At 26.5% G+C, this 27,785-nt stretch overlaps 3 protein-coding genes and 1 non-coding gene across 5 annotated transcripts; 3 read left to right on the top strand and 1 right to left on the bottom strand.

Moving 5' to 3' along the window:
- The first annotated feature begins 1,865 nt into the window (after positions 1–1,865).
- Positions 1,866–4,462, top strand: LOC148937248 (aminopeptidase Q-like). Its single transcript, XM_089073479.1, has 4 exons — positions 1,866–1,907; positions 2,545–3,009; positions 3,373–3,550; positions 3,813–4,462. Exons 2-4 carry the CDS (start codon positions 2,558–2,560, stop codon positions 4,023–4,025), a joined length of 843 nt encoding a protein of 280 aa, XP_088929605.1. The 5' UTR covers positions 1,866–1,907; positions 2,545–2,557; the 3' UTR covers positions 4,026–4,462.
- A 7,328-nt stretch (positions 4,463–11,790) lies between these two features.
- On the top strand, positions 11,791–14,747 carry LOC148937247 (aminopeptidase A-like). Of its 2 annotated transcripts, XM_089073574.1 has the most exons (5): positions 11,791–11,855; positions 12,382–12,550; positions 12,879–12,961; positions 13,049–13,536; positions 14,133–14,747. In XM_089073574.1, the coding sequence occupies exons 3-5, from the start codon at positions 12,959–12,961 to the stop codon at positions 14,602–14,604; spliced, it is 963 nt and encodes a 320-aa protein (XP_088929700.1). In that variant the 5' UTR covers positions 11,791–11,855; positions 12,382–12,550; positions 12,879–12,958; the 3' UTR covers positions 14,605–14,747. The 2 variants fall into 2 exon arrangements, with proteins under 2 accessions (XP_088929700.1, XP_088929701.1); XM_089073575.1 differs by lacking the exon at positions 12,879–12,961.
- Positions 14,748–14,759: 12 nt separating this feature from the next.
- Positions 14,760–21,460, top strand: LOC148937246 (aminopeptidase N-like). Its single transcript, XM_089073573.1, has 8 exons — positions 14,760–15,365; positions 15,613–15,694; positions 17,162–17,505; positions 18,201–18,484; positions 18,755–18,936; positions 19,606–19,926; positions 20,021–20,090; positions 20,791–21,460. Exons 1-8 carry the CDS (start codon positions 15,230–15,232, stop codon positions 20,905–20,907), a joined length of 1,536 nt encoding a protein of 511 aa, XP_088929699.1. The 5' UTR covers positions 14,760–15,229; the 3' UTR covers positions 20,908–21,460.
- A 2,440-nt stretch (positions 21,461–23,900) lies between these two features.
- Positions 23,901–23,972, bottom strand: TRNAT-GGU (transfer RNA threonine (anticodon GGU)). Its single transcript has one exon. It is a non-coding gene; the product is annotated as a tRNA-Thr (tRNA).
- Positions 23,973–27,785: the final 3,813 nt, after the last annotated feature.

Genomic DNA, 27,785 nt, shown 5'->3' with positions numbered 1-27,785 from the left:
TGTGTATAGAAAACTGAAAAAAATTCATATTACTTTTTCAATAGTATCAAAAAATTGAGAAAGCCAAGAAGTCAATATTAAATCTTATTGCAGCTCTTTAATGCATTCAAGATAATTAAAGGATCGATAACAAACTAGTGACAAGTCAGTTATTTTTGTCCAGTATTTTATTTATAATGTCATAAAACGAAAATGATAAATATAAGCTGTGACTGATTTTTTTTGCATCAATAAATATTTTTCGTGAATCAATATTCTCGAAGTGTAATATCTGATTCTCTACGACTTATCGCTCGATATTATGATATTTTCCAAGTAGAAAAAGTTTTTCTTCGTGAAAGATATGTATAAGTTTAACATATCTGCTCTGAGAACAATATTTTTACATGGAGACCACATGTTGGAACTAAATAGTCTTGTATAGTAGCTGCTTTAAATCTACGTACCAAGCTTCAATTCTCTTCGTTATCTCCAAGAACAGTGCCGAGAGAACATATCAACATAGAATTTTCTAGTATAAATTTATATTTATATGTACCATTAGACATTTATATATATATATATATATATATATATATATATACTATTAGCATTTTACAAACATTTTTGATCAAAATATTATTCGTTCATTTAAATCTGAGTAAAGATCGATTGCGATAAAAAATTTTCTCGATGAGAACTCTATTAAATAATTTCACCGGCACATACGATCTTACAAATAAAACGCAGAAATTATCTTTGCAAGCGTTTTTATATTTGCTCCTTTATATTGTCTATGAAGAAAACATCCAAATAACTGCATCTATTATTGTGAACTATGGTCGAATCTAACGATCGGAAAGGGTTTAAGTAACTCAGCATCCTTCGTGGTGTGTCTCGCTGCATGTTTCCTACGTCGGTCGGTACGTTGGTCGCTTTTGCAGAAAGGAATTGTCCGTTTTTAATAATGAAGACTGCAAAAAAATCGAACGTTATGCTTTGAGCTGTGAGAAGACAATATACAACTCCCGGACCGTCATCAACGTCTTCACATTCGGCGCAATAACTACGTTCGATGAAGACACCTGGGATATCATGGAAAAAATGGTGCCCATGAAGATTCTAATTGTCGATGCGAATCATATATCAATATGTTGTAGTCTTTAGCTTAACACTTGATTTTTTTTCATCAAATATGTCAGCAAATAATCTTTTTTTGCGTAACTAATGCAAAATGCACGCTATTAAATACATTATAAAAGATGCTAAACTGCCTTTCGATCGCCAAATTCGATCACAATTCTACGACAATAGATATTGTTATTTTGATTTGTTTTTTCGTGAACAATACGAAGAAGTAAATAAAAATATCAAATAAAAACATAAAATTAAAATTATTATTAAAAATTTTTATTTTAATTTTAAAAACATTTAGGTGAATACCATGGAATACATAAAATTGTTATTATATGGCAATATAATAATAATTTTACTTATGACATTTTCTGCTAACGAAAACATCAACAATACCCCCAAGATTGATGTAAAAATAAATGAAATTCAAAGTTTGTCTAATAGTATCAATAGTACCAATCTATAGTACCAAAAGATTATAACATTGAAGTAACATTAAGCCCAGAAGAAAATAGCTCCTGTGGAATATGTAATATCGGCATTATTATTTACAATCCTATACGAAACATAGATTTGCTTTTCAAAATGACTATATTTCAATTTACAATTAATTTGAGTAATAAACGTAAAAGTAAGGCATATGGCTATTCACTCTTGATTAATCCACCAATTTATGTTTTTCATTTCGATGACCTTCTATTACCTGGCAATTATTTATTGAGTATAACATATGAAGACAAAATAGTTGAAGGCTTTATCAAGATACCATACATAAATGCGGAAGGAGATGACAAGTGAGTAAAAATAGACTTATTACGTAATAAATGTCACATAATAATATCATATTATAATATTTAAAATGAATAGATTAAGTATCTTTTTTGATTACACAAAATAAATGATTCACAACTTTAATGTAACAAAAATTCGTTAAATAAAAGAAATATTTAATATCGTTGTAATATTCACAAGAATAATGGGTAGGATCTTAATATTGAACAATTGGAAAATATATGTTATAGATACAAATATAGATATAAACATAGATAACGTATAAACTTTGAATGCAAATATTATAAAAATTATTAATAATTTACAAAATAATATTTTATTCTTTGAAAGAAGTAATGTTAAGTAAATTTGTTATTTATAATATGTGTAATTATTTATTAAATTAATTACACATAATATATGTATAAAATCGATTTTTCTGTACCAATTATAAATAATTTGCAGTATTTATAATTCATAACTAGTTATAGTTACAGTTAATAAAATAAATATAGTCTGCAGCAAGAAGATCACTAAATATATTAACCTTTCCTCAGTTTTAGTATTAATTTCCAAAGATTACTTAAATGTTTATACAAAATAAAAGTTTATTGTACATTACATTTTAATAAAATTAATAAAATTGGTTAAACATATTAGATTGCTCATCGTAATGAATAACTCGGCGACAGGAATGCAACGTTTATTTCCATATTTGGAGCCAGGAATAAAAGCTAGATTTAATATTACTATTAAGCATCACACATATTACCATGCTTTTTCAAATATACCACTCCTTGATACATTCCTGTCAAAAGAGAACGAGAACATAACGGTGACACGTTTTGGCATTAATTTCGATATATCCATTCATCGTATTACGATTGCGTTATTCGACATAAAGGATTATTTGTACATTATTTCCGAAAAGATCTATGATTTCAAATTGTGGGTCGGGAGACCGATAATACAAAATGAAACTTTTTCACTCGAATTAATTAAAAATATCGCGCATATCGCTGAGAACACATGGAGACTATCAGACAAAATTATAAAAGGAGATTATAATGTAATCGCAGATTTGCAAGATAATGGCATGGATAAATTTCAATTCGTATTTGATAGGTAAACATATGTAATCAAATAATGAACGAGCTATACGTTATAATTAACATTATTATCTATTATATATATATATATATATATATATATTTATATATATATATATATATATTATATATATTATATATATATATATAATATTTATATATAATATTCAGTTTTATAATATTCAGTTTATAACATTTATATATAATATTCAGTTTTTTTTATATAACTATTTTACTATAAAAATATAAGAAAATATATAAGAAAAACTGAATATTATATATAACTATTATATGTAATAGATAACGTTAATTATAATGTACAGCTCGTTGCGTACACTGATAATATGTATTACACATGACATTTCATTTATGATTTTAGAAATAACAATATTGTCTATGATGAAAAAATAGATCCCATTGCGCGCAAAATAGAGATATCTCGTTTAATAGGACGTAAAGTAGTGAGTAAATTGTTTGGCAATGTCAATCCATCATGGTCTCACTTATGGTTGCACGAGGGTATTGCTACGTTATCTGTGATAATCATGATTAACGAGGTATTTGCTCTGTAGCAATACATTATACATAGAAAACGGATCATATTTATGACATAAGCAAATGTATTCTTTAAATATTGTCGATGCTATCTAATATAATTGAACAATTTCATCAACTTTCTCCGTTAATTACACATTTCTTTAGGATCCGTGGATCCATAAAGTTCCTATATGTTTTAGTTTATTTGTTGAATTGATCTAATTATGATTTAATTTATATAAAAAATTACTTATTATGTTACTGCACATTCCTAATGTCTAGATTATGCCGGATATTCGTTTGTTGGATTTGTTTGTTGTCCAAACTCAACAAGCATCTCTCCATTTGGATGATGGATACATTATGAATCCTCTTTCATCAGAAATTAATTCTCTCTCTCCTTTTACCCGTTATATGAAAGATAGGCAACACTGTACAAATAACATCAACGTAATTATAATAATAAATACCTTTAAGAGCTATTTTAAAAAATAAGTTTCATTTTATTTTTTTCTAATTTACTGTAAAAGTAAAAAATAAAAAAAAATTATAAGTTCCGATTCTTCTAAACACTCAAAGTCCTATCAGTATCTCTGAAAACTTCGTTAAATTAATTATAAGCATATATTTACTTATATATTTGACCTTATAATCTTATAATTTTTTATAGCACCATGTATATTACGTATGTTGTATCTTGCAGTGGGTAACGAAATTTTTCAAGAAATCATTGGATTATATTTGAAGAAACGGTAAGTATATTTCGTAACATTTCGTTTTCTGTTTATTTCTGTATTCTACATTTTTCAAGTTTATAATTTTTAATTGCGATGTTATATTGCCGGCTACATAATAATTTATCATATTTGATTGCAACTCTCCTATTGTTTATTATACCAAGTCACCGAAAGATATTTTGTACAAAAGATTTAATATCAGAAATTGACCTTAATTTAGTCCAAGCTAAAATATGACATTATTATTCTACGAATATATAACATAATTTAACTGTTAAGCCATGTAAATTGTAAATTTATTTTTACTTGTAAATTGTTTGCGTAAAACATAAACTTTTTTTAAAGAAATAGTTTAGCCTGTAAATAAATTTTTGTTTGACTTAGCCTCTTTCTATTCTTTTGTAAATGTAATTGTAACATTTATCACACCTTTCTCAATACACGTTGAAACATTTTTTGATATTTATGTCATTATAAGTAGAATTATAAATGCATTATTGACGTTTAATTTAAAACTTTTTACTATTTTCAAACAAACAGTAATCTTTAACAGTATCTTTGAATAAATTCTCTACAAAATTTTAATTCTTTATAACGGAATAGTTTTTTCTATTAATAAATTTATCTCTCATAATTCTCTCATCTTTTAATAAAAGATTTATTATGCAAATGCGTTCTGTAATCAGAGACATATATTTTAGTGCCAACTTTTATAACTGTTTTTTAAATAAGTATTTCTTAATAGATAGATTCTGTTATAACAAATAAGAACACGTAATTTTTATCGCTACGTAATATCTAAAAATATTCTTATTTCTTATTTTAAAATTTAAAATGTAATTCAATATAATCTATCTGAGATTTTTGTCATCAACTTTATATGTTAAATTTTTCTGTTTCTCCTCTGATTCTCTCATTCGTTATGTAATATCTTATTAATAATTTCTTATTTGTATTAATTTGTATTAATTTGTATTAATTTGTATTAATCAATAATGATGATATTCACGGTGATCGTTTGTACATTATTTTGCTCATTCAAAAGATTGCGATTATATGATGTTTCTTTTATTAACATACATTTCATTTAATTTTGTACATGGAAAATATTTTTCTTTTATGAACTTTAGTGACAGAGAGATTGCATGCAACGTGGAACAAATTATTTTTTTGTAAAGTTGCGAGATCTGTTAGATATTAATACTTTTTTAGCAATAAATATGGTCGTTTGGATGTGTATTATTTGTTTTATAAGTACAAATGAAAGTAAAAATATACTTTGAAGTGCTACAGATGTTTCGTTAAATGTAACATTTTATACGAATTTGGCATGAACTATAAGTATACTCCTGTATCTCTTGATAAATGTAAAAATTACAAATATAATATTTACACGTTGAATAATACTTTCTCGGTAATATCTATTATAAAATGTATAATGTCAGTATAATTAAGTTTTATATAATTTTATAAGGTTGGGTGGTTTGGATGAATTTTGGAATGCTACGCAATCTATTTATAATTCACAAACAATAAATGAAGGACAACTTAATATAAATAGCGTAATAGAACATTGGATAAGAAGAAAGGAATATCCTGTTCTTAACACAAGTGCAATTCCCAAAAATATATCGAATATATTTGACACAACAAAGTTTTACAAAAAGTGGAATATATATGTACCTTTAATATACAGTATGCCTCTATATAATGATTTTACGATGACTTTGCCATGGTATTTGGTGACAATGCAACGCACATATAGACCTGAAATAAATATAGAAAACATGTGGATAATAGTCAACGAGCAAAATTCCGGTGAATTATACTTGAAAATTTTTTTATACAGATTCGATTAATTTGTTCAATTTTTAACATTGAATGTTTATAAAGAAAAAATAATTTCTTGCTTCTTTTTTAGAGCAGATATATTTTAGAGCAGATGTATACGCTTCTTATATGTATGATTCTGAAATTAATATTAATATAACGTATGAAATGCAACATCGTAAAGTTTATTCTAATTATCTTCAACTTTTAGAGATTTTAAAATGCACAAATAGTTCTCGTTTAGCAAATTACATTCAACGTATCTTGTTAATGATTTTGAACATTTCATGAATATATTTATATAATAATATAATTTAATGTATAACATAATGTTTATATAACTAATTTATAATATTAATTTAATTTTTTGGCAATTATCACAATATTTGAAAAATATAACTTTTGTAAATATTTTGATATTGCAATATAATAAATTGATTGTAAAGTTTATAACCGACTATAATTCAACATAAAGTTTAATATTATATTATTTCATAAATATAACTGACACTTCTTTTATATTTATTTGTATTTATATTTATTTGTATATAGGGCAATTTATTATATATAAAAGTAATTTTTATCATGTTACTTAAGTTCATATTTTAAATGAATATTTTAAACGAAGAAAATAAAATTTCAGAATATTGTATTTTAAATTTAATATCAAACAAAACAATGATTAATGATTTCTGACTGATGATTGATGACATTTCTTTATTGTGTGATTGTAGGATATTATCGTGTAAATTACTCTTAGGACAATTGGTTAAAAATTGCATTGTATCTTGATTCCAAAAATCATAGGAAGATTAATGTTCTTAATCGTGCTCAACTCATCGATGACGTTTCACTTTGTAACAACTGGCAAACTCGACCCATTCATATTCTGGGAACTTACAAAATATTTACATAAAGAAGTAGATTATATAGCATGGTATCCCATGTTTAAAACTCTTGAACGCATACATCATACATCATTCCAATTCCACGCTATGATGGAGAAAAAGATTTCAAGATAAAAACATAAATACACCTTTTAGTAAAGAATGTATTTTATACTACTTACATTAATTTAGTAAAGAATGTATCTTACACTATTTACATTAATTCAAATTCAAACACATTTTATATTAAATTAATTTTTTAAATAGTTTTTCTAAAAAACTAATGCTTTAATTTAGAAATTGAGTAATAAAGTCCGACAATTTGGCAACTTTCCAAAAAATAAATAAATTAAAGAATGTTTCTGTTTATTTATAACATTTAGGACAGAATACTCTGGATATTGAGTCGGCTACTTGAAAAAATTGGATACAAGGAAAATCATAACGAAAATCATCTTACTAAATGTTTGAGGCAAGAAGCCGCCAAATGGGCGTGCGTTCTCGGTGATAGCAAATGCAAGAGAGCAGCATTAGATAATTTAGAATGGCATTTGACAAATCAGACGTAATTATTCCTATAAAGTTCCATTATATTTCTGTACACAGTATCTGTAAAACTTGATATATAAATGAAAATGAAAATATATATAATAATTGTCATATCTTTGTAATAAAATCTCTTTAGATCTAATATACTTTTGCCATGGTGGAAGAGATGGACATATTGTAATGGCTTGTCTCACATTCCTTTTGGCGAAATATTTTTTAACTTTCAAAAAATTATCGGAACCGAAAATCTAGACGTTATAGAAGCTTTAGCGTGCTCTAAAGTAGATTATATCGTAACTCAGCTTATCTTATCACGTCGAAGACGAACAAACTCATTCATTAAAAAGCATATAAGTTTGTTTTATCATGTTCTTCAGAAACATATAACTCCATCATTTGATTACATATTAAGCAATTGGGACGAAATCCATCTTGAGTAACGTTACCATTTCCACAAATATATTTTAATGTACAATTATGTACTTATGTACAATTATTAACTGTATTATATGTCTTTTTTAATATATATCATGTATTTTTTTTCTAGAGAAGTCAGTAAAACTGCAGCATTGGTCATGATCATAAATAACATCTATTCTTTCAGCCAACTTACTCAGGTAAATTTTATCAAACGTAATACTACTAACATATTATATTTTTGGATTATATTAAATTTTAATAACGTTACATATTAGATAAAATGTGTTTTAATTTGATCTTTGTGAAAATGACATATTATACTCAAAACTAAATTGTCAAAAAAGAAGTATAACACGTTATTTTAATTTCAGTTTGTAAAATTTGAAAAGATTATTCATCTTGATCAATGAATAATCTACGTGTACGTGTATTATGCATGTATGCATTATTATTTTTTAAAAGAAATGCATATATGGAATTCATAAAACATGAGATATAGGATGAATCCATCGATTTGATCTTGGGTAGTTTTGTCAGGACAAGGTCACTTTACGACAGTAATTTAACTTTCAATCTCTGTAACTTAAAAGACATTTAATGAAAAAATATTTTATTATAGCGTTTTAAAAATTTAAGATAAGCTACGAGAATATGCAACAAAAAAAGAGAAACAATTTTTTGCTTAAAAAATTCAAAATGACCTTGTCCTAACGCCATCCAACGCCATCCAAAGTCAAATCAATGGTACTATCTTGTGTTAGCCCCAAACTCATAAAACTCTTGTCTGAAACATTGTTTGATTTAACGCAGCATTTTTGAGTAATCCTTTAAAATGGATCAATTCATAAATATCTCAAAAATTTTGTATATTTATCATGTGCGCCCATTTATCATGTACGAATTTTGCAGATGCAATGGATACGGGAAAAGTTTGAAAACTTTCTTCCATTGGTTTCAAATAAATTAAACATGCGGAAGCGTCAAATAAACAGCCAGTTAGATTCTCACTTTTATAAGTATTACCATCATTAATACTTATTAAATTTTTTTAAATTTTTACGGATCAAATAACAAAAGATTGGATAGCAATAAATTAATATTGATTTAGATTGCGACATTTATTATCAGTATTAAAAATATATAATTCACATCGTACAGTCTGTAATATATAATGTTACATATATTATAGACTTTCAGTGCTGAAAGTGAATATCGGAACGCAATCTAGGACCTGCAAGTTTGTGCTTCAAATAGACACTTAGGTATTCGCGTATTAATTGTTCTTGCTTCTTACATCTTTATCATTATAAATATGTCATTCTAGCGTCTAAGAATCAATTCAAATCGTCCGGGATGGAAGAAATTTTTGATATCTATCAATATATATATCTATGTGTTTCAAAATATATCCAATATTATAATAAACATCTATTATTTTTATATAATATGTTTTATAGTAAATGTTAAAGTTTGTATAATGTACATATAAAAATAAAATTTTATATATGTTCTGTACATATACAATTTACTTTATTTATTAAAGGCTATTAAAAATTTTGTATTAATTTTTTTAGTACTTTTACTTTATGAAATTAGTCGACCTAAACTATCAAAATATATAATTAAGAAAATAGTAAGTTGATATGAATATCGATACAAATTTTTAGTCAAATCTAAAAGTTACGAACAACAACGCATTTATTAACGTTTAAAATTATGTAAAAAAACGGCTAATAAATCTCAACATTAAATTTCATGAATATTATAATTCTTAAGTAATTTTATATAACAACAATCTTCAATATGTATTATTTACTTCTTATAAATGAATCATCATACATTATAAATAAATTTTTGTAATAATATGTTATCAATAGTAATTTGTTATATATTAATTTACTATATACTTAAATGTGAAAAATGTTTGAGCGATCTTTACAAATGCCGTCAAATTTTTGAGGAATAGTTTCTAATTTGTTCTTAAAAAGTATTTTTTGAATTCTTTTTGTTTAATTTGGAAACCTTGTAATACAACTTTTTTTAACTTTAATATATAATTGTTATTATTTACAGCAATGTTTTTTCTGATTTTATTATATATATTAATTTCTCTCTCTCTCTCTCTCTCTCTCTCTCTCTCTCCTTCTCTCTCTCTCTCTCGCGACAGGCGGAAGACAAAAGTCACAAAAAAACAGTAGTGTAATTATTACATGAGAGAAGGAACAGACTAAATCAGTATCGAAAGATAAACATCTTGTATAGAAATACGTGACTTAAATTTAAGCCACACGAACGCGCATCTCATTCGAATATATGCACATGATTATTTTTATTCTGTTTCCTTATTTTCCTTATTTGGTTTAAATTATATTCATATCTTTTATTATTATATTGTAAGGTTTAACAGCGCCAGATGTTTTTACACGTAAAACATTCTTTTATTAAAACGAAACGTTTTTGCTTTATATTGTTAACACTGTAAATTTTTTTACCTCTTTGACTCTAGAATTGAATTTACAAAATTGTGGTGTAATAATATTCTAAGAACAATTAAATAAAATGACTACTACCATTTGTACGGAATAAGAATTTTGGATTGATACAAAGAAATATGTATCGTTTATATTTTATTTTTTAAAAATTAAAGATACTACCATGTAGATTTTATTTTTTAAAGTAATTGTATAACAGTTTACTAATTTGATGCCACTCATTGGTATTAAATTTTTTATATAAATGGAACAGGTTACTTAGATTGTGCATACAACTAACGCCAATAATTGATATTTTAAAGGAAAATATTGATGAATATGATTATTTCATATCTAATACGTAAATAGCATGTCCAATTTTATTTTAAGTGAGTGATTACAGTGAACAGAAATATTTTGAAATCATGGTACGTAGAAAAAAATGTTTTATACGAAAATTTTAGAGTTTCGAAAAGGCCATATGATATTGATTCATTTGTAGATGATGCTACTGTCGAGATTTTTTACTGTTGCCATTTCTTAAAGTAAAATCAAATATTTTTTGTTGCATAATATGATTCCTCTAATTACTTTAGATGTAAACATTAGATGTAAATTAGATGTACACAAATGTGTCTAAAATCAATACTAATATTTTCTACTTTATTATAGCATGTTCTCACATAAAATATAAAATATCTTATTAATTCTTTGATATCTTCATACTTTTATGTACAAAATAATGAAATAAAACGATTGGCGGAAGAAGATGTATTAATATTTACTTTCAAAAATCTATGCAATTAGTAATATGTAAATATATATTTTTGAAGAAACGTATACCTGCTTTTCCTCTAATAATCTATATGTTATTTTATGCATAAAAATAATAAAATATGTTTATAGCTAAATGGTTTATGAGGTATATTTTATATTTTATGTCAGAAAATATGCCACAATAAGAGTTAAAAATCTCGTAAATTATTCACTTTTTGAAAATTACACTTTAATATTGTTAAGTCCACAATAACTAGAAGAGACATATTATATAAAAGAGATATATAATTCCAATTTAAACATGACGTCCGCAAAGAAATCTACCGATTCTATCCGCGAATTAATCAATATCATAAATATGTGGTTTTCTATAACATTTTTCAGAACCATTTCTTTGTCATATCATATCATCATATCATCATTTTCTATATATTTCTATCAAAATGATGCATCCCATGTATTAACATTTATAACCGATCGACTATTATCATATGTTTAAAAGTGATCAGAGACAAGTTTTGTTTATTTTATGCTTTTGTTGTGATACCTTTAATAATCGACGTTAGTCATCATGATCGTCACTTTGTAACGAAAGCTCGAAGCAAAAGGATCGTGATTTAAAAAATACAATTCTGTCATCAATAACTTTTAACAGTAAGTAACAATTTGGAATATTTTAAATTATTTTTGATATCTATGATATACATGATATTAATGAATAAATTTAATCATTAGAAGACAGAGTGCATAAATATCATAAAGTATAAACTTAATTATACAGATTAAAATAAAAGTATATACACATAAGTATTATATATCACCCTGTGATAATATTTTGTAAAATACTATTTGTTTTTAATTTAGAATTTGCAAAGGCAAATTATATTTGCTTCTTAATGCAATAATGCTTTTTACAATTAATTGCATTATAATTATTACCAGTCTTATTCTTACATCAATAATAATTAGAGATATTACGATAAATAAAATGCATAACATAATTCACTTTGCAAAGGAAATATTTATATTAATCGACTGAATATACACGAAAAAGTTGTAGAAATAAAAAAATAAATTAATATAAACTATTTAATTTACGCACATACAAATGTATGCATATAAACATATATGTAAAATTTTATTATAATTTTTATGACCAACTAATTGTCATATATTATAGCTTCTTCTACAGTTATTCCGCCAACGCTATGTTATATGTATAATTTATATTACTTATATTTATTACAATCACTGATGTTTGTTGTCACATTCGTCACTTTGCAATAAACTATTGGAACAGGAAGGTCGCGATATTAATTGTAAGAGTTCATCATCGATCACTTACAACGGTGAGTATAACATAAATTAATTAATATAAAATATTTTAAATATTCATTAGCACAAAAATATCAATTTATGAAATTAATCAATAAAACAGGACTTATTATCGTAATATATGAACATAATTTTATAATACACGGATAAATATGTACAATGCAAGAATAGTTTGCAACGAATATTATTTTTAAAGTTACTATTAATATTAAAAGAAGTTTCCATGATGAAAAATAACATTTTTTTTAAATTAGATATTACACATTTACGCACGCATTTAACATCGCATATATAATAATATAGTGATACATACTCAAGATGTACAGAAAAATTTTATTTTAGGTATTGATTATAAATCTTTTAATAAAAGAGGACAATTGCTACAATTGCTGTTTTGCATATTTTTAGAATATTGGATTTCTATGGTATAATTTTAAATATAAGTTTTTTTTTATCAAAAATATGTTTGCATAAATATTAAAAATTTTAATTTTAATTTTAAAAATGTTTAGGTGAATACCATGGAATACATAAAATTGTTATTATATGGCAATATAATAATAATTTTACTTATGACATTTTCTGCTGACGGAAACACCGACAATACATCCAAGAGTGTAAATATAAACGAAATTCAAAGTTTGTCTAATAGTGTCAAATCTATAGTACCAAAAGATTATAACATTGAAGTAACATTAAGCCTAGAAGAAAATAGCTTCCGTGGAATATGTAATCTCGGCGTTATTATTTACAATGCTACACGAAACATAGATTTGCCTTTAGTGGAAGTGATTATAATTGAATTTCCGGCAATTAATATGAGTAATAAACGCATAATGAAGGCATATGGCTATTCACAATTCATTAATTCATCAATTTATGTTTTTTATTTCGATGACTTTCTATTACCTGGCAATTATTTATTGAATATGATATATGAAGGTGAAATAAATGGAGGCTTTATCAAGATACCATACATAAATGCGGAAGGAGATGACAAGTGAGTAAAAACAGACTTATTACGTAATAAACGTCACATAATAATATCATATCATAATATTTGAAATGAATAGATTAAGTATCTTTTTTAATTACACAAAATTAATGATTCACTTTAATGTAACAAAAATTCGTTAAATAAAAAAAACATTTAATAGCGCCATAATATTCACAGAATAATTAGTAGGATCTTAATATTGAACAGTGTCGGAAAATATATGATATAGATACAAATATAGATATAAATATAGATAAGGTACAAACTCTGAATGCAAAAATTATAAAAATTATTAAAAATATACAAAATAATATTTTATTCTTTTAAAGAAGTAATGTTAAGTCAATTAATTACACTTAGTATATGTATAAAATTGATTTTTCTGTACCAATTATAAATAATTTGCAGTATTTATAGTTCATAGTTATAGTTACAGTTAATAAAATAAATATTGTCTACAGCAAGGAGACCACTAAATATATTAGTCTTTTTCCTTAGCTTTTGTATCAATTTCCAAAGATTACTTAAATGTTTATATAAAATAAAAGTTTATTGTACATTACATTTTAATAAAATTAATAAAATTGTTTAAACATTAGATTGCTCATCGTAACGAATAACTCGGCGACAGGAATGCGACGTTTATTTCCATGTTGGGACGAGCCAGGAATAAAAGCTAGATTTAATATTACTATTAAGCATCACACATATTATCGTGCTTTTTCAAATATACCACTCCTTGACACATTCCTGTCAGAAGAGAACGAGAACATAACGGTGACACGTTTTGGCACTATTTTCGATATACCTACTTATCATATTGCGATTGCATTATTCGACATAAAAGATTATTCATACATTATTTCCGAAAAAATCTATGATTTCAAATTGTGGGTCGGGAGACCGATAATACAAAATGAAACTTTTTCATTTGAATTAATTGAAAATATTACGCATATCTTTAAGAACACATGGAGACTATCAGACAAAACTATAAAAGGAGATTATAATGCAATCGCAGATTTGCAAGATAATGGCATGGATAAATTTCAATTCGTATTTGATAGGTAATATATGTAATTAAATAATGAACTTTTATATTTTTATAGTAAAATAGTTATAGAAGAAAAACTAAATACTATATATAAATATTATATGTAGTAGATAATAACGTTAATTATAACATATAGCTCGTTGCGCGTACTGAGAATATGTACTACAAATGACATTTCATTTATGGTTTCAGAAATAACAATATTGTCTATGATGAAGAAATAGATCCCATTGCGCGCAAAATAGAAATATCGCGTTTAATAGGACGTAAAGTGATCGATAAATTGTTTGGCAATGTCAATCCATCATGGTCTCACTTATGGTTGCACGAGGGTATTGCTACGTTATCTGTGATAATCATGATTAACGAGGTATTTGCTTGCTTGTAACAATACATCATACATAGAAAACGGATCATGCATATTTATGATATAAGCAAATGTATTCTTTAAATATTGTCGATGCTATCTAATATAATTGAACAATTATATCAACTTTCTCCGTTAATTACACATTTCTTTAGGATCCGTGGATCCATAACGTTCCTATATGTTTTAATTTATTTAATGAATTGGTCTAATTATGATTTAATTTATATAAAAAATTACTTATTATGTTACTACACATTCCTAATATCTAGATTATGCCAGATATTCGTTTGTTGGATTTGTTTGTTGTCCAAACTCAACAAGCATCTCTCCGTTTGGATGATGGATACATTATGAATCCTCTTTCATCAGAAATTAATTCTCTCTCTCCTTTTACTCGTTACATGAAAGGTAGGCAACATTATACAAACATTAACATAATTATAATAATAAATACTTTTAAGAGCTATTTCAAAAAATAAGTTTTATTTTATTTTTTTCTAATTTACTATAAAAGTAAAAAATATAAGCAAAATTATAAATTCTGATTTTTCTAAGTACTTAAAGTCCTATCAGTATCTTTGGAAACTTCGTTAAATTTACTGTAAGCATATATTTACTTATATTTATTTGATCTTATAATCTTCATTTTTTATAGCACCATGTATATTACGTATGTTGTATCTTGCAGTGGGTAACGAAATTTTTCAAGAAATCATTGGATTATATTTGAAGAAACGGTAAGTATATTTCGTAACATTTCGTTTTCTGTTTATTTCTGTATTCTACATTTTTCAAGTTTATAATTTTTAATTGCGATGTTATATTGCCGGCTACATAATAATTTATCATATTTGATTGCAACTCTCCTATTGTTTATTACTCCAAGTCACCGAAAGATATTTTGTACAAAAGATTTAATATCAGAAATTGACCTTAATTTAGTCCAAGCTAAAATATAACATCATTATTCTACGAATATATAACGTAATTTAACTGTTAAGCCATGTAAATTGTAAATTCATTTTTAATTGTAAATTGTTTGCGTAAAATCTAAACTTTTTTTAGAGAAATAGTTTAGCCTGTAAATAAATTTTTGTTTGGCTTAGTCTCTTTCTTTTGTAAATGTAATTGTAACATTTATCATACCTTTTTCAATACATGTTGAAACATTTTTGATATTTATGTCATTAGAGATATAAAATAGAGATATAGAATTATAAATGCATTATTAACGTTTAACATGAAACTTTTTACTATTTTCAAACAAACAGTAAACTTTATGAGTAAATTCTCTACAAAATTTTAATTTTTCTTTATAAAGGAATAATTTTTTCTATAAATAAATTTATCTCTCATAATTCTCCCATCTTTTAATGAAAGATTTATTATGCAAATGCGTTCTGTAATCAGACACATATATTTTAGTGCCAACTTTTATAACTGTTTTTTAAATAAGTATTTCTTAATAGATAGATTCTGTTATAACAAATAAGAACACATAATTTTTATTGCTACGTAATATCTAAAAATATTCTTATTTCTTATTTTAAGATTTAAAATGTAATTCAATATAGTCTATCTGAGACTTTTGTGTTATATGTTAAATTTTCCTGTTTCTCCCCTAGATCTCCCATTCATTATGTAGTATCTTATTAATAATTTCTTATTTGTATTAATCGTGATGATATTCACGGTGATAGTTTGTATATTATTTTGCTCATTCAAAAGATTGCGATTATATGATGTTTCTTTTATTAACATACATTTCATTTAATTTTGTACATGGAAAATATTTTTCTTTTATGAACTTTAGTGACAGAGAGATTGCATGCAACGTGGAGCAAATTATTTTTTTGTAAAGTTGCGAGATCTTAGTTAGATATTAATACTTTTTTAGCAATAAGTATGTGTCGTTTGAATGTGTATCATTTATTTTATCATTAATAGTATAGATGAAAGTAAAAATATACTCTGAAGAGCTACAGATGTTTCGTTAAATGTAACGTTTTGTACGAATTTGATATGAACTATAAGTATACTATAACTATAAGTATACTCCTGTAGCTCTTAATAAGTGTGAAAATTAGAAAAATTAGAAAAATTAGAAAAATTATAGTATTTACACGTTGAATAATACTTTCTCGGTAATATCTATTATAAAATGTATAATGTCAGTATAATTAAGTTTTATATAATTTTATAAGGTTGGGTGGTTTGGATGAATTTTGGAATGCTACGCAATCTATTTATAATTCACAAACAATAAATGAAGGACAACTTAATATAAATAGCGTAATAGAACATTGGATAAGAAGAAAGGAATATCCTGTTCTTAACACAAGTGCAATTCCCAAAAATATATCGAATATATTTGACACAACAAAGTTTTACAAAAAGTGGAATATATATGTACCTTTAATATACAGTATGCCTCTATATAATGATTTTACGATGACTTTGCCATGGTATTTGGTGACAATGCAACGCACATATAGACCTGAAATAAATATAGAAAACATGTGGATAATAGTCAACATGCAAAATACCGGTGAATTATACTTGAAAATTTTTTTATACTACAGATTCCATTAATTTGTTCAATCTATAACATTGAATGTTTATAAAAAAGGAATAATTTCTTGCTTCTTTTTTAGAACAGATGTGTACGCTTCTTATATATATATGTATGATTCTGAAACTAATATTAATATAACGTATGAAATGTAACATCGTAAAGTTTATTCTAATTATCTTCAAGTTTTAGAGATTTTAAAATGCACAAATTACTCGTTTAGCAAATTACATTCCACGTATTTTGTTATTGAACTTCGAACATTTCATGAATTTATATAATAATATAATCTAATGTATAACATAATGTTTATATAATTATATTAATTTAATTTTTTTGCGACTATCACAATATTTAAAAAATATAACTTTTGTAAATAATTTGATATTGCAATATAGTAAATTGATTGTAAAGTTTTTATCGAAGATAATTTAACATAAAGTTTAATATTATGTTATTTCATAAATATAACATATACTGACACTTCCTTTATTATTTGTATATTTGGGCAATTTATTATATATAAAAGTAATTTTTATCATGTTACTTAAGTTCATATTTTAAGCGAAGAAAATAAAATTTCAGAATATTATATCTTAAATTTAATATCAAACAAAACAATGATTAATGATTTCTGACTGATTATTGATGATATTTCTTTATTGTGATAGGATATTATCGTGTAAATTACTCTCAGGACAATTGGTTAAAAATTGCATTGTATCTTGATTCCAAAAATCATAGGAAGATTAATGTTCTCAATCGTGCTCAACTCATCGATGACGCGTTTCACTTTGTAACAAAAGGCGAACTCAAACCACTCATATTCTGGGAACTTATAAAATACTTACATAAAGAAGTAGATTATATAGCATGGTATCCCATGTTTAAAGCTCTTGAACGCATGTCATACATCATTCCAATTCCACGCTATGATGGAGAAAAAGATTTCAAGGTAAAAATATAAATACACCTTTTAGTAAAGAATGTATTTTACACTACTTACTTTAATTTAGTAAAGAATATATCTTGTACTATTTACTATTATTAATTTAAATTCAAATACATTTTATATTAAATTAATTTTTTAAATTTTTTAATTAGTTTTCTAAAAAAATTAATGCTTTAATTAAGAAATTGAATAATAAAATGCTTTTCGATAATTTAGCAACATCTCCGAAAAATAAATAAGTTATAGAATGTTTTTGTAATTTATAACATTTAGGAGAGAATGCTTTGGATATTAAGTCAGCTACTTGAAAAAATTGGATACAAGGAAAATCATAACGAAAATCATCTAACTAAATGTTTGAGGCAAGAAGCAGCCAAATGGGCGTGCATTCTCGGCGATAGCAAATGCAAGAAAGCAGCATTAGATAATTTAGAGTCTCATTTGGCAAATCAGACGTAATTATTCCTATAAAGTTCCATTATATTTCTGTACATTTACTGAGAAAAAGATTTCTTCAGATTATTTAATAATTCTATAATTATTTAATAATTCTATAATTATTTAATAATTCTATAATTATTTAATAATTCTATAATTATTTAATAATTCTATTTGTTTAATTTAAATTTATTTAATTTAAACAACATAATTTTGCAATTTATAGAACATTATTTTGTAGAATTAAGAGATTTGTTGTTTTGTTAATGTATATCATGGTATTTTAAACAGAAGAAACACTATTATTTAAGGGAAGTAAAATTTATTGTTGGACTAAATAATTTTTTGTTTGGTTAAATTAAATATTGTTTCAATGGAAAAGATTTTTTAACATTGTTGAAACATATAATAAAGATCGTTATGTCCTTCAAATAATTTATTAAACAAATATTTTATTTAAAATGCAATAATGCAATTTATTATTTGAAGAACCGAGCGATCGAATTTGAATCAATAATTGATTTGTTTGGACTATTTCAAAAGTAAATTCCTTTGAATCTAATAAAATTGAAAGAATTAAATTCAAAGAAGTCGTTCTCGCTGTGTAGTATCTGCAAAGCTTGATATATTTTTAAACGAAAATATATATATAATAATTGTCATATCTTTATAATTGAATTTTCTAGAGCTAAACTTTTACCGTGGTGGAAGAGATGGACATATTGTAATGGCATGTCTCACATTCGTTTAGGCGAAGTATTTTTTGACTTACACCAAATTATCGAAACCGAAAATCTAGAAATAATGGAAGCTCTAGCTTGCTCTACAGATGTTTATATCCTACCTTATCTTTACTTGTTACAAAAAAGACATATATATAATACAACTATAATACAAACAAACTATAAACGAAGAAAGCATATAAATTTGTTTTGTCATGTTCTTCAGAAACATATAACCCCATCATTTGATTACGTATTAGACATTTGGGACAAAATCCATCCTGAGTAACGTTACCATTTCCACAAATATATTTTAATTATGTACAATTATTAACTGTATTATATCATTTCTAATATATATCATATATTTTTTTTCTAGAGAAGTTAGTAAAGCTGCAGCATTAGTCATGATCATAAATAACGTCTATACTTTCAAGCAACTTACTCAGGTATATCAAACGTATTTTATCAAACGTAATATTACTAACTTATTATATTTTTGGTTTTTATTAAATTTTAATAACGTTACATATTATTAGTTAAAATGTATTTTAATTTGAAAACTTGTGAAAACGATATATTAGTCTCAAAACTAAATCATCAAAAAGAAATATAACACGTTATTTCAATTTCAATTTGTAAAACTTGAAAATATTATTCATTTTGATCAATGAATATATAAATGTATTATGCATATGTGAATTATTATTTTTTACAAGAAATGCATATATGAAATTCATAAAACATAGGATATAGGATGATTCCATCCGTTTGATTTTGGGTGGTTTTGTCAGGACAAGGTCACTTTGCCGATAGTAATTTAATTTTCAACCTCTATAATTTAAAAGGTATTTAATGAAAAAATATTTTATTATGGCGTCTTGAACATTTAAGCTACGAGAATATGCAACAAAAAAAAAGAGAAATAATTTTCTGCTTAAAAAATTCAAAATGATCTTGTTCTAACGCCATCGAACGCCATCCAAGATGAAATCAATGGTACTGTCTTATGTTATCCCCAAACTCATAAAACTCTTGTCTAACAAGAGTTGTTTGATTGAACACAATTTTTGTAGTATTTGAATTAATTCATTTTAAAAGATCAAGAATTTTGTATATTTAACATGTGCGCCCATACGAATTTTGCAGATGCAGTGGATACCGGAAAAGTTTAAAAACCTTCTTCCACTGGTTCCAGAAAAACTAAACATGCAGAAGCGTCAAATAAACCGGCGCTTGCGTTCTTATAAGCATTACTATCATTAATACTTATTATAGTTTTTTTAATCTTTACTGATCAAGTAACAATAAACTGGATAGCAATAAACTAGTACTGATTTAGATTACGATATTTATTGTCAGTATTAAAAATATATAATTCACATCGTACAGTCTGTAATATATAATGTTACATATATTATAGACTTTCAGTGCTGAAATTGAATATGGGAACGCAGTCTAGGACCTGCAAGTTTGTGTTTAAAATATACACTTAAGTATTCGCGTATTAATTGTTCTTGCTGCTTACATCTGTATCATTATAAATATGTCATTCTGTTCAAGAATCGATTTAAATCATCTGGAATAACTAGAAATTTTTGATATCTATCAACACACACACACACACACACACACACACACACACACACACACACACACACACACACACACACACACACACATCAATGTGCTTCAAAATATATCAATATTATAATTTACATCTATTATTTTTAAATATAATATATTTTATAATTAATGTTGTATAATAAAAGTATATATACATATACATATAAAAATAAAATTTTATATATATATATATATATATATATATATATGTGTGTGTGTGTTTTGTATATTTACAATTTACATCAAAGACTATTAACAATTTTATATTAATTTTTTTTAGTACTTTTATTTTATGAAATTAGTCGACCTAAACTATTAAAATATAATTAAGGAAATAGTAAGATGATGAATAACGACAAATTTTTAGTCAAATCAAGTCTAAATGTTACGAACAACAACGCATTTCTTAATATTTCTTAATTTAAAATATGTAAAAAATGGCTAATAAATCCCAACATTAAATTTCATGAATATTATAATTTTTAAGTAATTTTATATAACATCAATATTATTTATTTCTTATAAATAAATCATCCTACATTATAAACAAATTTTTGTAATAATATATTATCAATACTAATTTGTTATATACTAATTTACTATATACTTAAATGTAGAAAAAGATTTAAGCGATTTTTACAAATGCTGTCAAATTTTGAGAAATAGTTTTTAATTTGTTCTTAAAAAGTATTTTTCGAATTCTTTGGAATTTTGTAATACAATTTTTTTTAATTTTAATATATAATTATTATTATTATTTGCAGCAATGTTTTTTTTTATTTTATTATATATATATTAATTTCTTTTTCTCTCTGTGTTCCCTTTCTCTCTCTCTCTCTCCCTCCCTCTCTCTCTCTCTCTCTCTCTCTCTCTCTCTCTCTCTCGTGTCAGGCGGAAGACAAAAATCATAAAAGAACAGTAATGTAATTATTAATACATGAAAGAAAGAATAAACCAAATCGGTATCGAGAGATAAACATCTTGTACAGAAATACATGACTTAAATTAAATAATCCATATGAACTTGCATCTCATTCGAATATATGCATGTGATTATACTTTTTATTTTGTGTCATTGTTTCTTATTTTTTTTATTTGGTTTAAATTATATTCATATCTTTTATTATTATATTGTAAGGTTTAACAGCGTCAAATGTTTTTACACGTAAAACATTCTTTTGTTTAAACAAAACATTTTCACTTTATATTGTTAACACTGTAAATTTTTACCTCTTTGACTCTAGAATTGAATTTTGCAAAATTGTGATGTAATAATATTCTAAGAACAATTAAATAAAACGACTACTATCATTTGTAGTAGAATAATTAGAATTTTGGATTGATACCAAGAAATATGTATCGTTTAGATTTTATTTTTTAAAAATTAAAGATATTACTATGTAGGTTTTATTTTTTTTAGTAATTGTATAACAGTTTACTAATTTGGCGCCATTGGTATTAATTTGGCGTCATTGGTATTAAATTTTTTTATATAAATGGAACAGATTACTTAGATTGTACATATAACTAATGTCAATAATTGATATTTTAAAAGAAGATATTGATGATTACTTTATATCTAATATACGTATTATTTTATATCTAATATATACGTAAATAGCATGTCCAATTTTATTTTAAATAGTGCACAAAAATATTTTGAAATCATACGTAGAAAAATATTTTTTATATGAAAATTTTAGTTTCGAGAAGGCCATATGATATTGATTCATTTGCAGATGATGTTACTGTTGAGATTTCTTGCCATTTCTTGCCATTTCTTGCCATCTCTCTCTGTTGCCATTTTTTAAAATAAAATCAAATATTTTTTGTTGTATAATATGATTCCTCTAATTACTTTAGATGTAAACGTATTAAGATACAAATGTCTAAAATCAATATGAAATATTTTCTACTTTATTATAGTATATTCTCACATAAAATATAAAATATCTTCTTAACTATTAATTCTTTGATGAACATATCTTCATATTTTTATGCATAAAATAATGAAATAAAACAATTTCAGCGCGGAGAAGATGTATTAATATTTACTTTCAAAAATCTATGCAATTAGTATGAAAATATATACATTTGAAGAAACATATACCTGCTTTTTCTCTATATGTTATTTTATGCATAAAAATAATAAGATATGTTTATAACTAAATGATTTATGAAATATATTAGGTGTACAAAAAAGTTTTGAGCTTTAGATTTCATATAACCGAAATAACAATTTAAATTTTATATATCTTTCCGCCCTTTTGTGATTTTAAAGCGTTGACATTTGGCCTTCTAAAATGCCATACGGTTTGGCGTTTGATGCACATAACCTCAAAAATCAGTAGTGTTCACGATGGCAATAACAAAAGAGCATATTCGATTTTCCATCCACTTCGCGTTTCATCTGAAGAAAAATGCTGCTGAAGCCACTGCAATGATTTATGCTGCATGGAGAGAACGCTGTAAGTCATACTACATGTAGAAAATATGGTATCAAAAATTTCACCAAGGAGATTTCAGTCTTGAAGATGAAATCTAAATAAGAAGGGAGGGTGTGCATCACGGCGGGGCCCGACCACGAACCAGTCGTGAAAACTAATTAATTAAGTAATTATTTTGCGAAAAAATACCTCAGCCAGGAATCGAACCTGGATCTCCTGCTTACCAGGCAGGCATCTTATCCTTTCGACTACCGAGGCATGTGATGATATTTACCGCGTTTATAACGTTTAGAACAACAAGTCAACAATACAATGACCTACACACATATACATATATTACAATATACATATATATATGTATATTCTTTCGAATCTCCACGACGTGCTGGACACCCTCAAAAGATTGAAACGGACGAATTGCAAGCACTGCTGGATATAAACTCTGCGCAAACTGAAAAGGAGCTTGCAGAACAGCTTGGAGTTACGCAGCAAACCATTTCCGTACGTTTACATACGATAGGAAAGGAAGGCAGATGGGTTCCGCATGAATTGTCCGAAGACAACAAAAATCATCGGCGTGACACTGCACTCACTTTGCTTTCAAAGTTTCGGAAAAAAGATTTTCTGCACAAAATCATTACAGGCGATAAAAAGTGGATTCTTTATGATAACTCTAAACGCAGAAAATCATGGGTTGACCCATGGTCAACCTTCGACATCGACGCCAAAGCCCAATATCCACGCCAAGAAGGTTTTGCTCTGTATCTGGTGGGATTGGAAAGGTGTGTTGTATTACGAGTTGTTACAACCGGGTGAAACAATCACGGCAGACCGCTACCAACAACAATTGACCAATTTGAGCGCTGCATTAGAAGAAAAGAGGCCATTTACTGGCCAAGGACGTCGTAAAGTGATCTTGCTTCATGACAATGCTCGACCACATGTTGCGAAAGCGACTCAGGATCATATCTTTGCGTTAGGCTGGGAACTTCTCCCGCACTCGGCGTATAGCCCAGACATGGCGCCTTCCGATTTCTATCTATTCCGGTCGCTACAGCATCATTTGGCTGATACACATTTCGTGAGATTTGAAGAGATACGAAAATTGATGACTTTATCGCTTCGAAGTCGGTGAGCTTCTATCATCAAGGAATTCGCAAGCTACCCAAAAGATGGCAAAAGGTCGTTGATGCAAATGGGGAATATTTCGCTGATTAATATTTTTTTGTTTATTTTTGAATAAAGATTGAATTTTACAAAAAAAAGCTCAGAACTTTTTTGTACACCTAATATTTTATAACCTTTTTGTACACCTAATATTTTATATTTTAGAAAGTCAGAAAGTATGCCACAATAAGAGCTAAAAGATCTCGTAAACTATTGACTTTTTGAAAATTACACATTAATACCGTTAAATCCAAAATAACTAGAGGAGACATATTATAAGAATATTGTAGAATATGTTGAATTGTATTGTAATTAAAACTGAAAGTAATAGCGTATTGGAGTGGCGTATGTATAACCGACAGAACACCTATATTAGCGATGTCACTAATATCTTTATTATCGTGGTATCGAATTCCGAATACGCGACGCTTACCGCTCTAATAAAACCGGCGTACAGAGTAGCTCCGCTTTAACTTACTTAAAAAATTCATACGAACATACACAATTAAAGTCAAACCATTGCGTCAACTGTTATGCAAATCGACGATTTTTGATTTTGATCTAGAATGCCAAAATTCGTTCATTAATTTGAAACAAGAGTTGATTTCACAACCGGTATTGTGTACTCTGTATAGTCCTACAACTGAGACTCAGTTTCATACAGACGCGAGCTCCTACGGTTTGGGAAGTATTTTATTTCAAAAACAAGAGATTAGGCCTCTGTTGTCTATTTTAATCAAGCTACAAATAAAGCCGAGAAGAATTACCACATTTTCGAGCAGAAAATGTTAGCTATAGTACGTTCAATAGAAAGATTTCATATTTATCTATACGGAATTGATTTCACAGTAGTCACAGACTATAATACTCTGACGTATGCTGTAAATAAAGCTAATTTAAACCCATGCATTGCTCGATGGATAGAGTTACAAAATTATAGATTTAATGTTAAACATAGATCAAGCGAGAAAATGACTCATGATGTGCTCAGCCGTATGGTATCTTATGTAAGTACACTTCCTCTTGAAAGAGAATTAGAGCTTAAACAACTGCAAGACACCAAACTTAAGACCATCGCAAATGAATTCGAGTTTGATGACAGTGACAAATTCGAGTTAATTGACAGTCTGATTTATCGTAAATCGAATGAACGTTCACGTTTTGTGGTTCCCGATTCAATGATTGTAAATCTAATAAGAACATATCACGATATGGTCCATTGCGGATTTGAGAAGACTTTTCACAGATTGGCATCTACATATTGGTTTCCTTCTATGAGGAAAATAATAATCGATCATATTGATAATTGCATTGTTTGTATTCTAGCAAATGCGTCAACGCATGCACGCGAAGACGAAATGAAACTAGCCCAGAATTCTTTATCTCCTTTTGAACTTCTTTTCATTGACTATTTCGATCCCTTACAATTGACAGAAGACGGTTTCCGACACATACTAGTAGTAATAGATTCACTTGGCTTTTTGCAACTAAGACTACTAATTCGAAAGAAGTAATAAAACATTTGAAGTTTTTGTTTAATATTTTTGGAGATCCAAAGGAGATTGTTACGGATAGAGGAACAGCTTTTACCTCAAAAGAATTTACGAATTATATTAATTTACTGAATGTAAAACACCGGCAAGTCGCAATATGGGCTAATGGCACAGTTGAGAGAGTCAATCGATTCCTGAAATCTTTTTTAAGAAAATTAGCAGTGGAACTGATTGGAAATCTCGTCTAGACAAAGCACAATATGTTATTAATAATACTTTTCATTCCACAGTTAAAAACACACCGAGTAAATTGCTTTTGGATTACGATTGCAGAAATCATAACGATCAAGTCCTCGCTGAATTAGTAAAACAGTTCGCTCAAATCGACATTGATATAATTTCGGAGAGGAAAAATAACAGAGATATAACAATTCGAGCTATGGAAGATTTAAGAAATTATAATAAACTTTATTATGATGCTAAACATACAAAACCAACTATTTATCAAGCAGGTGATTACGTTATGATTCGCAATCTCCAAAGCAAACCAGGCGAAAATTCAAAATTCAAATCATTATACAAGGGTTCTTATATGATAGCCCGAATTTTAAGGAATAATCGGTATGTTATACAAGATATATCAGGTTTCAACGAATCTCCTAAACCATATAACACAATTTTATCTCCAGATAAGTTGAAACCATGCGTAAAATAGATTGGAGATAGTTAATCAATTAGTAATAGGTAATAACTTATGTTGTCCAAATAGATATTTAAGTTAGTATTAAGAAATAGTATTAAGATATTGTATTAAGGAACGTTCACGCTGTAATGTGAGTTAAAGCTTAAATTTTGTGTTTCTAAAGCCTCAGTGGTCTAGTGGATATGATGCCCGGAAAGCAGGCGATCCAGGTTCGATTCCTGGCTGATATTTTTCGCAATATATATTTTTGATGGGGGGGATAATAAAAGGGATTTTAATCGATATCAATAATATTGATCATCGAATTATTATAGAACCACTACGTTGAAAGTCTGTTAAACCAAAGCGGCACGTAATTGGTAATATAATTAATTGAATTTATTTCATATTAAAAAGACTTTAAGCAACCAAGATCCTGCTTGCCGAGGAAATGCCATGTTTCGCGTTGTAGTTTGTTAGTTAACATGTACTCGGCTTATATCTATGTATTGTTTTTTCTATTCCTTATTGAATTATTTTATTCTCTAATTTCCGTTACACCGCCGAAATAAAGTACATTCAAGACGAATGTAAGGCCGAAACTGCAAGAATGTTAAATTGTACTGTAATTAAAATCTGAAGGTAATAGCGTATTGGAGCGGCGCGGCGTATGTGTAACCGACAGAATACCTGTATTAATGGTTACTAATATCTCTATTATCATGATAC

This window comes from Pogonomyrmex barbatus, unplaced genomic scaffold (assembly GCF_055798465.1).
Source record: "Pogonomyrmex barbatus isolate J1 unplaced genomic scaffold, ASM5579846v1 scaffold15, whole genome shotgun sequence".
Taxonomy (NCBI): Eukaryota; Metazoa; Arthropoda; class Insecta; order Hymenoptera; family Formicidae; genus Pogonomyrmex; species Pogonomyrmex barbatus.
This window is presented reverse-complemented; position numbering and strand designations above follow the sequence as displayed.